Source organism: Octopus sinensis, linkage group LG16, assembly GCF_006345805.1.
Source record: "Octopus sinensis linkage group LG16, ASM634580v1, whole genome shotgun sequence".
NCBI classification, from domain to species: Eukaryota; Metazoa; Mollusca; class Cephalopoda; order Octopoda; family Octopodidae; genus Octopus; species Octopus sinensis.
Genome location: NC_043012.1, coordinates 16,038,904 through 16,052,366, shown reverse-complemented (window position 1 = coordinate 16,052,366; position 13,463 = coordinate 16,038,904). Strand labels below are relative to the sequence as shown.

Genomic DNA, 13,463 nt, shown 5'->3' with positions numbered 1-13,463 from the left:
GTAAATAATGTAAATAAATAAAAATAATAATATTCCTTTTCTGGTAGCATACCTGCCGGACGGGATATTTGCTCAGTATGCATGCATGCCAGGTTCGATTGATGGTGGCTCCAGCATGGACATAACTGTATAGTTTAATCTATACTGACAAGACAACCTAATAGTAGTACTAGGACAAAATGTTTCTGAAATTATCCATGATGCACAAAATTTAAATGACCAACCTCCCACTGTGCTTGACCTATGGTCGCAATCATTTAAGGAACTACGTCCGAAAAAGCGTGCTGAACTATGACGACTACAGCTATACATTGTGTTGTGTGTAAAAGTAAAAAGCTAACATTGAAGATGGAGTATGTATTTGATTCAGTACTTTAGTGTCCATGCTCTTTGGACTCAGGATTTATGAAACAGAAAGTACATTCCAACGGTTTTTAGCAGAAAAAACATACAGAAACGTAACTAATTGCTGCCTAATATTTGGCTAGATATTCTACTGTTTCTAACCATCCAGAATCCAAAATATTTTAATGATAATAAGCAGAAGCAGTTGGAAGAGGAAAAGGAAGAAGAAGAAGAAGAAGAAGAAGAAGAAGAAGAAGAAGAAGAAGAAGAGAAGAAGAAGAAGAAGAAGAAACAATTGGCGCGAACGGAGGTCAGAATGCAAAGAACCGGAGCATATTCCGCAAAGCACTTTGCGTCTCACTAAATTTTCTGCCAGTTTGCAACTTTAATAACTGTATATAATGTAAGCCCAAGACCTGCAATTTTCAGGGAAGGAATTCTACAGGAGTCACCATTTGTTTACATTAATTGGTTCAGAAGTAGGAAAGTATTTTGCAAAGGCGAAATATAACAGCGGTTAAAATATTCTCGTCCAAATCTGCCTGAACGTATTGGGAATGAATAAGTACAGCATATACGTGCGTATGTGTGTGTGTGTGTGTGTGTGTGTGTGTGTGTGTGTATGTGTGTGTGTGTGTGCGTGCGTGCGTGCGTGTGTGTTTATACAACTTCAACAAATTAAATAAAGAAATAACAACTTCAACAAATTAAGGAACATTCCCCGTGCATGAAATACAAACGCTATACAATAGATACAAAATACAACCAATGAAATAACACCCAAGAAACAAATGACAACCAGTATTAAAAAAACAGACACCACGTACATCAACCACCGATACTAAGTCTTTTTAGTTACTCCTGATGATCGTAGTTTCGTGAACTTGAAGCAAACTCTCAGATCCAGTCTTAATACACACATACATAAACATAAGCATACCTATATACGTACATACGTACACACATACATATATACATACATACAAACATACATACATACTTACATACATATAAACAAAAGTAGCACTCCACAGATATGGTTGTCACAAGTATTTAAGAGTGTTAAACACATACCATGCGTGTGTTTATTTGAGTGTGTGTGTGTGCAGGCACATGTGTATGTGTGTGTGTGTGTATTTGTCTGTGTTTGCGTGTAGCTCGTTTTTTTTTACAGGTGCAAAAATTAAGTTTGTTGAAATTGCATGTTGCTAAACACGCGATTACTTCATTAGATTTTGTACGGCCACTAAGGAATTTTTATGTGCACACACAGAAATATTATTATAATAGTCGTTGACTGTCCGATGAGGGACAAGGGTCAGCGACTGTTGAAGAGATTGCAAGAAGCAACGAAAATTTTAGAAAAAACAAATAAGTAAACGAGTGGAAATCGAATCGGTGAAGTTGTTGATTAATAAGGCATTAAAACAGAATTACTCTCCCCAGACACAATGATATACATAGACACCCTTATAATCGTTAAAATTTATCTAAATCTGAAATTGTACATTCAAATTATTTATTAATTATTATGTTGTAAATATCTAATATTTACCAGAATTGCCTTTGTATTTTTCAATGCAAAGACCCTACTGATGTGATGGCAAATATTCTCTTGAGGCATTTCTTGCCAAATTTCATGGAGTAATCTGAAAAGATCTGGCTTTGAGGATACTTTCTTGTTCTTTTTATGAACTTTCTGTCCATATATTGTTTCCAATTTGTGTGAATGTGTATAGAATAATATATAAGTTGAATAAAGTTAAAACATAGTCTTTGTTTTCACGTTTTTTATTATGCTATTTAAACAAAATTAGCGCTTTCATACATAGTGTACTCATCAGATTTTAAGATACATATGTATGTATCTTTATATATATATATAATCATTACAGATATAGGCTGAAAAATTATTAATTTAATAAAATCAAAAAATTTCACCTGGTAGATTTTCGGTATGGAAAAGGACCATATATAAGGACAATATAACAATAAGGGTTTAGCAACAAGTTACTTGACCACATACTGAAAATTTTAGAAATAGCAGCCAAAAGACTACTATTTCCTATTTGTACAAAAATATGTCTCCACAGACAACAATATTTGTAACTCACTCATGAAAAGAAAAAGAAAAATAATGAAATCAAACATTCTTCGATTAATTATGGACGCGTTTCTGGATTAGAATCATAAGAGTCCTTTCCTTTGTCAACATAATATTTCGATAATTATAAATCTGAAAATGCTAGGATTTCATTATTTTTCTTCTTTTTTACCATGTGTGAGTTACAAATATTGTTGTCTGTAGAGACATATTTTTGTAGAAAAAGGAAATAGTAGTCTTTTGGGTGCTATTTCTAAACATTTTGGTATGTGGTCAAGCAACTTGTTGCTAAACCCTTATTGTCATATGTGTATATATATGTAATATATATATATATATATATATATATATATATGTATGTATGTATGTATGTATGTATGTATGCATGTATGTATGTATGTATGTATGTATGTATGTGTGTGTATATATATATATCCATACATATACATATATGTATTTATGTATGTATATGTGTGTGAGCGTGAGTGTGTGTGTGTGTGTGTGTGAGTGCGTAAATGTGAATTTTTGTTGTCTTTATTGCATTCATATATCATAAAGTGATTACATAAATTCAACATAAACTGAAGATAAACAGTAAATTTGCCATTTAATTATTAAGATCAACCTGGTAAATATATCGTTTCCATGATTTGCTAACTCCCATTACTTATACATTATTAACTTTTATTGTAGATCTACTGGGTCAGTGCATACTTTTACCGGTAAATGAAAATCACACTGTGCTTCACCGCAAAAGGTAAGATCGAACTGAAATATTCTTTTTTATCAAATCCTAGTAACTGATATTTCACAATAATGTTTGAGAAAAGAACTGATCCTAAATTGTGCCCAGGACGGCCTTTTCTTCTATCCTGTAAGCGTTATATTTGTCATGTAGTAAGCCTGCTATTATTTAACTCCACTTTTATTTTATTGGGTTGTCCGGAAGGTTCGTACCGATTTATTGTAGCTTAACTTATTTTAGAAGCTTCGACCTATTTTAGAACATGGTTGCGTCCATAAAATAGGATTTGACTACACCTCCATTTAGAACACAGTTTAAGCTTTGTTTTCGTGGAAGAAGATTTATGTTCCTTTAACCTATGTTAATTCTGTAACCCTTAATTCTGTAAACTCAAACCGCTAATAGTTGTAATTCTGAAATTGAAAGAGAAATAAAAACTTTTACCCCTTTCATCTCTGGACTATGCATAGTTTCGGCAAACTTTAGTAAACAAATTAATTAAATTAAATTAAATTTATTTACAACTGGCGTGCCTCGTCAGCAGAGAAGCCAAGGACGAACATATATCCACGAGGCGATGGTAAGGAAGCCTCCAGTCTATATGCTATAAATTTTCAAAATCTACCGCAATCGCGCGGTCTTCTCAGCAGCAAATATAAACTGCTGATTTAATTTCAAAATTAGCCAAAAAATCATTAATTAATAAATATAATGGTAGCAAAAAATTCTAGAAAAAATTCTCCGCTACCAGCGGTCCAGCGAGAAAGAAAAGATAGTCAAAGACTATATAATATACATTCAAAAATATAAGGAATGGCCATAATAGGACATTCGACTCACTAGAAAGAGCAGCCAAACTCAAACCGCTAATAGTTGTAATTCTGAAATTGAAAGAGAAATAAAAACGTTTACCCCTTTCATCTCTGGACTATGCATAGTTTCGGCAAACTTTAGTAAACAAATTAATTAAATTAAATTAAATTTATTTACAACTGGCTTGTTTACTAAAGTTTGCCGAAACTATGCATAGTCCAGAGATGAAATAGGTAAACGTTTTTATTATTAATATATATATATATATATATATATATATATATATATATATATATATATATATATATATATATACTGAGTATATAAGCAATAAATATATTGGCAATATTATGCGAAAGACTAATTCATGTTTGAATGCTACTCCAATAGAATATTAATAATGTATAACGCTAGAAATAGCTATTTAATCCCACTTAAATCACACCTGTCTTCAAAATCATAGATACCACTGCCAATAGAGCTGGATTAATCTGTGGATAAAAAAGTAACAGCTAACAACATTGACCAATTATATCAGCATTACTGAACCGTATGATTAATATGAAAGATCATTACTACTGAAAAATCATCATTACGAGCAGAAAGAATATAAAAATTACACATTTGAAAGTACCTCATTAAAAAAATAGAAAAAAAATACGGGAGGGAAATTGAAGCTTAAGATTATCAGATATTTAGAATATGACAGAAAATGCTGGCTTCAAACAAGCGAAATTCTTTATATTTAACGTTGACGTATATAACATAGTGAACATCAAATATCGTTTTAGAAATAGTTATGTGGTGTGAAAACACCAGTATTAGATCGATGTTATTTTGATTATAGGTTATTTAAAGAAGATACATATACTGTATATGTGTGCGTATGTAAGTACATAAACGGTACATATATACATATGTATGTATGGATGTACGTATGAATGTATGTATTATGTATTCTTTTTTCTTATTTTTATTTGTTTCAGTCATTTGACTGCGGCCATGCTGGAGCAACACCTTTAACCGAAACGAATCGACCCCACGACTTATTCTTTGTAAGCCTAGTATTTATTCTAACGGACTCTTTTGCCGAACCGCTAAGTTACGGGGACGTAGACACACCAGCATCGGTTGTCAAGCGATGTCGGGGTGACAAACGCAGACATACAAACATATATATATATAAACATATACGACGGGCTTCTTTCAGTTTCCATCTAACAAGTCCTCTCACAAGGCTTTGGTCGGCCCGAGGCTATAGTAGAAGACAGTTGCCCAAGGTGCCACGCAGTGGGACTGAACCCGTAACTGAATACGTAGTGGGATTGAACAACACTATGTGGTTGGTAAGCAAGATACTTACCACACAGCCACTCCTGCACCTATATTTACCACACAGCCATTCCTGCGCCTATGTATGTATGAGTTTCAAATTTTGATATAGCTCTAGCAAATTTAGTGGCGGGGTACGCCGGTTATATGTCGATCCAGTATTCAACTGGCAATTATTTTATAAACTTCAGCAGAATTTGAGCTCCGAATCTTATGACAAATAAAATGTCGCTCTGCATTTTTCCCGGCGTGCTAATGATGCTGCCAGCTTACCACCTTACATCTGTGAAGGTATTAACATCATTCAATGCATACGGAACTATTGATACATGTTTGTGTTCTAGTTTTATTATCTATAAATGGTTTTCTACTCTTCGTAAGTCTTCCTTTAAATTTTGCTTCAAACAGTAAAGTTCTGAAATAAATCATCACCGTTTATACACATGATCTTTAGCGCGATGAGATACTGGTCTCTGTTATTCAGTTCAGAGGTGTACTATTCACAGTTTCCTACGTATCGGTGGTGGGGAGGTTTTATGTAGGTATGCAACTAACGATTACACATCATTGACAAGAATTAAGGAACCGTCTGGCGTTCTCCTGAGTTGGTGCTGGTCTCATTTTTATATTGTTTTTTAACACAGCGTAACTTCAAAAAGACTTTCTCTCTCACAAAACTGCAGCATCTATGTCAACAGTGTGCTGTTTCTCTGAAATATGTTTGTTGTTGTTTGTTCCTTCTCAAGCCATGCCTGGCTCATAAGGGCCGGTTTCCCCGGTTTCCTTGGCGTATAGGTTCCCCACCTGGACGGGATGCCGGTCCATCGCAGGTGAGCTGCAAGATGCAGTAGGAAATAGTGAGAGAAAGTTGTGGCGGAAGGGTCAGCAGAAGTTTCGCCATTACCTTCTGCCGGAGCCGCGTGGAGCTTAGGTGCTTCGCTCATAAACACACACATCGTCCGGTCTGAGATTCGAACCCGCGATCCCTCGACCGCGAGTCCGCTGCTCTAACCACTAGGCCATGTGCCTCCACACTCTGAAATATGTGCTGACGTATTTTGTCATTTTCAGCTTACACAGTTAACTTTTTCTAGTTACTGACTGCCAAGGATGTTTGAAAGTCCGAATATTTTACTTCAAACTTTTTATGGAATATATCGCAAACTTAGTAAACACTACTTTTAATATACATAGGCTACAGCTACAGAGAAAAACTTTATGAGTAAGACTGGCTTCAGGCGAATGGAAAATCATTTATCTCCTTCAACATAACGATTTAACGCGTGCATAATTATATTGAAAGGCTAAGTGGTTTTATCGTCTTCGTTTTATTTTCAAATCGATCACGTTATATTAAGTTATATTTACAAGCTAATGCACTTCATATCATCAGCGTATTGCTTCAAGCTTCAGATAACATCGTGTTATCTTCCGTGATTACTATTGTTTAATTTTTCAGAGATCAACATTGTAAAATAGAGATTAATGCTCGTCGTCTATCTTACTATAATCATTTAATAAAGAAGAACTGATAAAATTGAGTATTCAAAAATACGATTGCTAAAATGCTATTATAAATGTCTGTATTCTGCGCAGTGTTTGTAACAGATAACTGCTTTTTCGTGAAATTAGACAACAACTTAATCAGTGGGAATCGATTTTATAAATGCACACCAAAATATCGAATTCTTTTACATACAAGACATGTATCACTTCATAATGTTCAGCTCGGAATTGAAAACTAGTGAAAGTCGGCTGAAGGAAACTACGTGCAAGTCCACAAAACAATTTACAGAAAGCAGAATATTATCAGTTTGCGTATGTGTGTGTGTATATGAATATGTATATATATATATATATCTATATATATATATATATATATATATATATATATATATATATATATATATATAATATATATATATATATATATATATATATATACATACATATATATTCATATATATACATATATATATTCATGTATATATATAAACACACACACATATATATGCACATATATATATATATATATATATATATATAAGAATTTGGTGGATAACTATTGCATAGTTCATGAAAGATCAATGTGAAGCACACCAGATATATGACATGAGACATCTTATCGCGGTGTAACTATATACGAGAAGGCGTGTCGTTAGATAATATTTGTTCAAATTCATAATTAAGAGTCAAATATTGTGAAATATTGCTATGCGGCGATGTTAAAGATCGTATATATATATATATATATATACGTACATGCTTGACTCTACTGTCGAAGACGACGGAGCAGAGGTTAGATATTTGTCGAACGACCTGCACTCATGATTTCTTCCTAGTTATCAAATGTATCTGCTGTACATTAGATCAACTTGAATGAAGTGTTTTGCTCAAGAACACAACTCGGTCCAGGAACTGAAATGTGTGTATATATGCATGTATATATATATATATATATATATATATATATATATATATATATATAAATGCATATATATATATATTATATATATATATATATTACAAATGCATATATATATATTATATATATATATATATACAAATGTATATATATATATATATATATTTGGAATACTCTTTATATTGTATGTCTCGTTCATCTGTATCTACACATACATTCATATATACATACACACGCGCGCTTGTATGTGTGTATGCAAAACGGAATCGTTATATAGTCTTAGAATGACGTTCCTGTAAATGGCTAAATACGGCTTCGTAGTCCCAGTAATTAATTGTAAACTGAAATTAATCCCATTTTGCATCTACGAAGCGATTGTATGAATAGAAACACGTCTTAGAATTTTCCAATATATTGTATTTAATTAATTACATATGCAGTAACAGGTAAAATGTTAGAGCTAATGTTAATCTAACGTAAATTATAACCGCAAAACACAATTAGTTGAACGCCTCAAAATTAATTAATTGACCTACCTGCCAGGAAAGATTTGATAATGCAAATCAATCTAAATAGTAACGACGGTCTTAATTCTAGAGACTATAACTTCAACGTTTTCGGGTCTTAAAGAGATCGCAAACAGAATTGAAAATCAGTTGGACTGATTCCTGTTTTCCATTTCTGAAAAGATTGTAGATAAAAGAACACGTACATATAAGTGGGATGACCACCAAGTGGACATCCAATATGCTAGATGTAGACCCCATATGGTCTGACTACTAAGAAGAGATTGTTTTCAAGAAAATTCAGCAAACGCACGCCAGAATATAATCGTTCAAGACGAATGAAAAGACTGATGAATTGCGGACATTTACGTATGTAAATATGTACGTGGTAACAATGAAATCTGATATGTCATTAATCATTATATTTTGTATCTTTTCATTCGTCTTGCTCGCTTATGTTCTGGCGTTTGCTGAATTTTCTTGAGAATAATTTTTTCTTAGTGTTCACACCATATGGAGTCTACATCTAGCATATTGGATGTCCACTTAGTGGTCATCCCTCTTATATGTATGTAATATAATTTTGATGAATCTTCAGATTTTTCAATATGCTAGGCCACGGGTTTAAATTGATATTAATCAAATTAATATTCATTTTTTACCGTTATTATTTAAATTTATGTGTGTATATACATCCATATACATATATATGTATATGTGTATGTATATATATATATGTATATGTATATATATATATATATATATATATACATAGTAAATCCCCACCAAACAACGAACAACAAACAAAAAAGGAAAAGAACAACAACGCGAGCATGTGGTATATGGAAAGTATTAGCAAACGCTCAGGGAAGGAAAGAAATGTTGTTTACGTTTCGAGCAAAGCTCTTCATCAGAAACAGGAGCCGGTGGAAAGTCCAAGAGAAAAGGAAGACGAAGAAAAAATTCGCCAACGAACCACATGTGGTTACATTTTCAAATGACTGGAAGGAAATGGATAGAGAAAACCTTCTTTCTAAGAGAGGAGAGTGTAAGAGGAGGACGTATCTGTGTGTATGCGTGGGTTGTGCCTGCGCACAAGTGTGTGTGTATGTGTATGTAATAGCATGTGTTGTGTGTATGGTGTTTTTATTGTGTTAGCTGTTTATATGTGTATGTGTTGGTGAACTATGTGTCTCTTAATGTTGTAGAAAGAATTCAGCAGCATGGTAACAGGATTGGTGGTCTTTTATGCAGTTGTGGCTCTCTTCACATGTGCATAGAGGAATGATCAGTAGAAATGTGCTTGATTATCAGTTTGAAGTGTGTGGGCGCGTTTGTATGTGTATGCGTGTATGTATATGTTGTGTGAGTGTGTATGTGTTTGTGCATGCGCATGTGTGTATGTGCGTGTGTGTGCGTGGGGTTGTGTGTGAGGTTGTGTGTGTGCGTGTAATCCGTCTGTATGTGCGTGTAATCCGTCTGTATGTGCGTGTGTGAGATATATGTCCGTGTGTATATGTGTGCATATGTACGTAGGTTTTTGTGTATGCGTGCGTATGTATGTGTGCGTATGTGTGCGTGTGTATATGTGTGTGTACGTGCGGTTCTTCAAACAAGAACTGAGATTCACAATTAAGACTAATTTCACTTGTGCACCCGAAAATTTATTTTATGTGATAACTTCTTCAGGATGTCGACACAATTATATAGGCCAAACAACAGTGTCATTTAGACGGAGAACTACACTGCATAAGGGACAGAATTTTTCCAAAGTACAGACATATACCATTGAGCAAACAATGAACTCCAACCAAACTTCACAGTTTTCACCATCTGCCAATTCAAGGAAACACTCTCTATACCATAACAATTAAAGAGTATATATTTATAAAAAATACAAACAGCGCCTGAATATGAACTCATAACCACTTTCGGGGTTTTTGTAAATATGTTAATTCCTGAACGCTTAACCAACTTTGTACATATTCTATTTCATTATTTAAATTCATGAGTTTATAACTATAAATGTTATGCTATAAATTTTCCTTCCGAAGAAATATACCATATGCACGTGTATGTATGCATGTATGTATGTATGTATATATGTATGTATGTATGTATGTATGTATGTATGTATGTATGCATATATATATGTATACATATATATCAAATAAGTAAGAAGGATGTCCATGTATCAGTGCGTTACGCCCGTTTCAAGGGGCTCCATTTTATCGAGCAATGGAGCCATTACAGTAATTTGAAAGCATCCAACCATATGAATTTCCAACATAAAGAATAAACTATTTTTAAAGCAATTTACATCGGTACTAGCAACCAAAATAATTACATTGTTTTTCCCTGCTATTTCTGTGGCAGAATGCATTCAGTAAATACTACAGCCTATTATGATTTAGATTAGCATTATGGAATAATGGGAGTCAGGAATGAGGAATAGAGAGATAGTTAAATTTATATTCTTCATTATTACATTTCCACGATTATTCACGGCATACTGTCTCGAATTCTTATGAATTAAGCCATATGGGAGTTGATAGTTAAGTTCCTGCTAGTGGTGATAAATTAAATAAATGTATATTCTCCCCGGAGGAGGAAGTGATAACTAAAGTGAGAAAAGAAGGGGCAGTCAAATATATTTAGATTATCATATAAAAGGGGCATAAGGATGAAAACAAAAAGAGGCCAAAAACCTTAAGGGGAGTAGTTAAAACTGAGGGTAACAAAGTGTATCACAACAATGAAAATCAAAATAAAGTTTAAAATTTAGAAAGGGACTTTAGAGTCATAAAGAGGAAAAACGATAAATAAATAAAGTTAAACCTTAAAAATGGACCCTATAATAAATAATAGAAAGTTCATAAGGTTTCTCCTAAGTATAATACTGAGCTGGTCATGTTGAAACCATTCAATCATAAAATCATAATGAAATTTTATGTCAGCTGAGAAGGAGTACGTAGCTTATATTGAGCCACGAGCAGAAGTTAGAGTCTAAACGATAAGTTAAATAATCCCATATCAGCTAAACTTATGTAAAAAGGAAATAAAAAGGCCAATAAATATTTGCCATTACATTTTTAATCATTCAAATATGAACCATTTTGTTGCACAATGCGTCTCCATCTTTCCTTTAACTTGAAAATACCTTCTTCCCAGAATTGAGGTGGTTTCATGGCAAAGAATTCATCAAGGTATCTTTTTACGTCATCCAAGGAATTGAAATTTTTACCATTAAGACTATTCTGCAGAGACCTGAATAAGTGGAAATCGAAAAGAGGAATATCTGGTGAATATGGAGGGTGGGGTAACACATCCCAGCCGAGCTGCAACAATTTTTGTCTGGTTCCTAAACATCAAGTGCCGAAAATGAACTTTCTTATCTTCCATTTTAAAGGGTTACAGAATTAACACATGTTATAGGAACATAAATCTTCTCCTACGAAAAGATAGCTTAAGCTGTGTTCTAAATGGGGGTATCGTCAAATCCTATTTCATGAACTCAACCATGTTCTAAAATAAGTCGAAAGGTGAGCTACTATAAATCGGCACGAACTTTGCGGACATCCCAGTACATACATATTGAACTTGGATGAATTCAGGTGTTCTGATGAATTCAGAGCTTTTAGAATGCTTTTATGCTTTCATACTGGTGATACGTTTTCATCTTCAGTGCCTAGCTCCTTACAAACATTTTAAACGAAAGATCAGGTAACTTTTAAAAATTTAGATATTCCTAAATCGCTATGCTCAACCTTTAAAACCACAATAACACCAAACCTTTTCATTTCTTGAGTAAGCTGAGGGTCAGCCATTACTATCTTCTGAAACAAACATTATACAGAGTTAGCAAAAAAATGAAGGCAATGACGCCAAAATGTTATATTCTCAAATACCTTACGCAACTTGTATATATATATATGAATACATACATATATAAACACTCACACATACATACACATACTTATATATATATATATATATATATATTATATATATATATATATATATATATATATGTCTACCCTTAACGGAGATCTTTGTATTAAATCAGTATGAAATAGCGTGAGGCAACACCGTATCATGTGAGTTATAGGCACGTTTCCCTTGATGGTCTTCTATATGACCTCCGTCTATCCAATTTTGCTCAAAAGACGTTGCTCACTTGCGACGCAATGGAATCGAAGCTGAGACTGCTCGGTTACGAATCGATGAAAATAAATTCATTTTAATAATTTTATGAAAGATAGTACTTCCTTACTAGAAGTGCATATCATATTTGAAAATAATACAATTCACGAATCTGACTGTATATCAAAACTGCCGTTTTCATCTTCCACATGGAAAGAATTAGTTGCCATTTTCCTTATTTTAGGCGGAAAAATCACCAGAATGCTGTTGTTTTGTCATTTCGTATTAGATATTATTGGACAAAATATTTTAGGAGCTTGGCCATAGTACTCTGTCAAGCAGCCAAGCATTATACAGCTGAGTTATCCGGTTCGTTTACCTGGAACCTTGCGTTGACTAATTTCTCAGTGTTGAAGGTAATCTATTGAAAATGTTAACTGATGCTTGCTTTATTATTCCCTGGATGTTTTCTGTCGTATGAGCAGCTACGGTAGGCATAATCATCCAGCGTGGTTGTTTAGTAATTGAAAGTGTTATGCAATTTTCGTAAACTCAAATGAATGTGCAAAATTAAATTAACCCAAGGTTATTCAACTAAAGTTTACTAATGAAATTTATTAATTATCAAACTTATTAATTAAATTTAAGTATGCAATTTTGTGGTTTATTGCTGATAAGGTGAGTTTTAGCTTCTGTTTTATTTTGTAATATATCGTTAATACTATTTTATGATTAATTGTAATATAATACCTTATGTTTGAAAAAGGCTTTTAATAGCAGTTTGTATAGATAGAGGAAATTCGTTCCCAGTAATGTATTTTATGCGTAGTTCGGCTTTCGTTATAAATTTTTTACTGTGCTTGCAAAAATTTCGTTAAATTTTCCGTGAAGTTTTATCCGCAGTCTTCAATGTATTTGATTTTAATTGCTACCAAAATCGAAGGCAATGGAACTAGTATCAAAATTACTGCAAGACATTACCCTCTCTTTTTCTAAGACAATTCTCTATTGAGAAAGAAGAATGGTCTTTGATAATTTAATATCAATACG

General features: G+C 33.2%; 1 protein-coding gene across 11 annotated transcripts in view; it reads left to right on the top strand.

Annotated features, from left to right (window-relative positions):
- The window catches only part of LOC115220511 (thyrotropin-releasing hormone receptor-like), a 165,810-nt gene that overhangs the window by 52,188 nt on the left and 100,159 nt on the right, over positions 1–13,463 (top strand). For 7 of the 11 annotated variants that reach the window (XM_036509915.1, XM_036509914.1, XM_036509912.1 and 4 more), the window contains one exon: positions 3,143–3,206. The exons of the other annotated variants lie outside the window; for them this stretch is intronic. In XM_036509915.1, coding sequence (XP_036365808.1) covers positions 3,176–3,206 — 31 coding nt within the window. In that variant the 5' untranslated portion in view covers positions 3,143–3,175. The remainder of the gene's footprint in view (positions 1–3,142; positions 3,207–13,463) is intronic. 11 annotated transcript variants of the gene reach the window in all.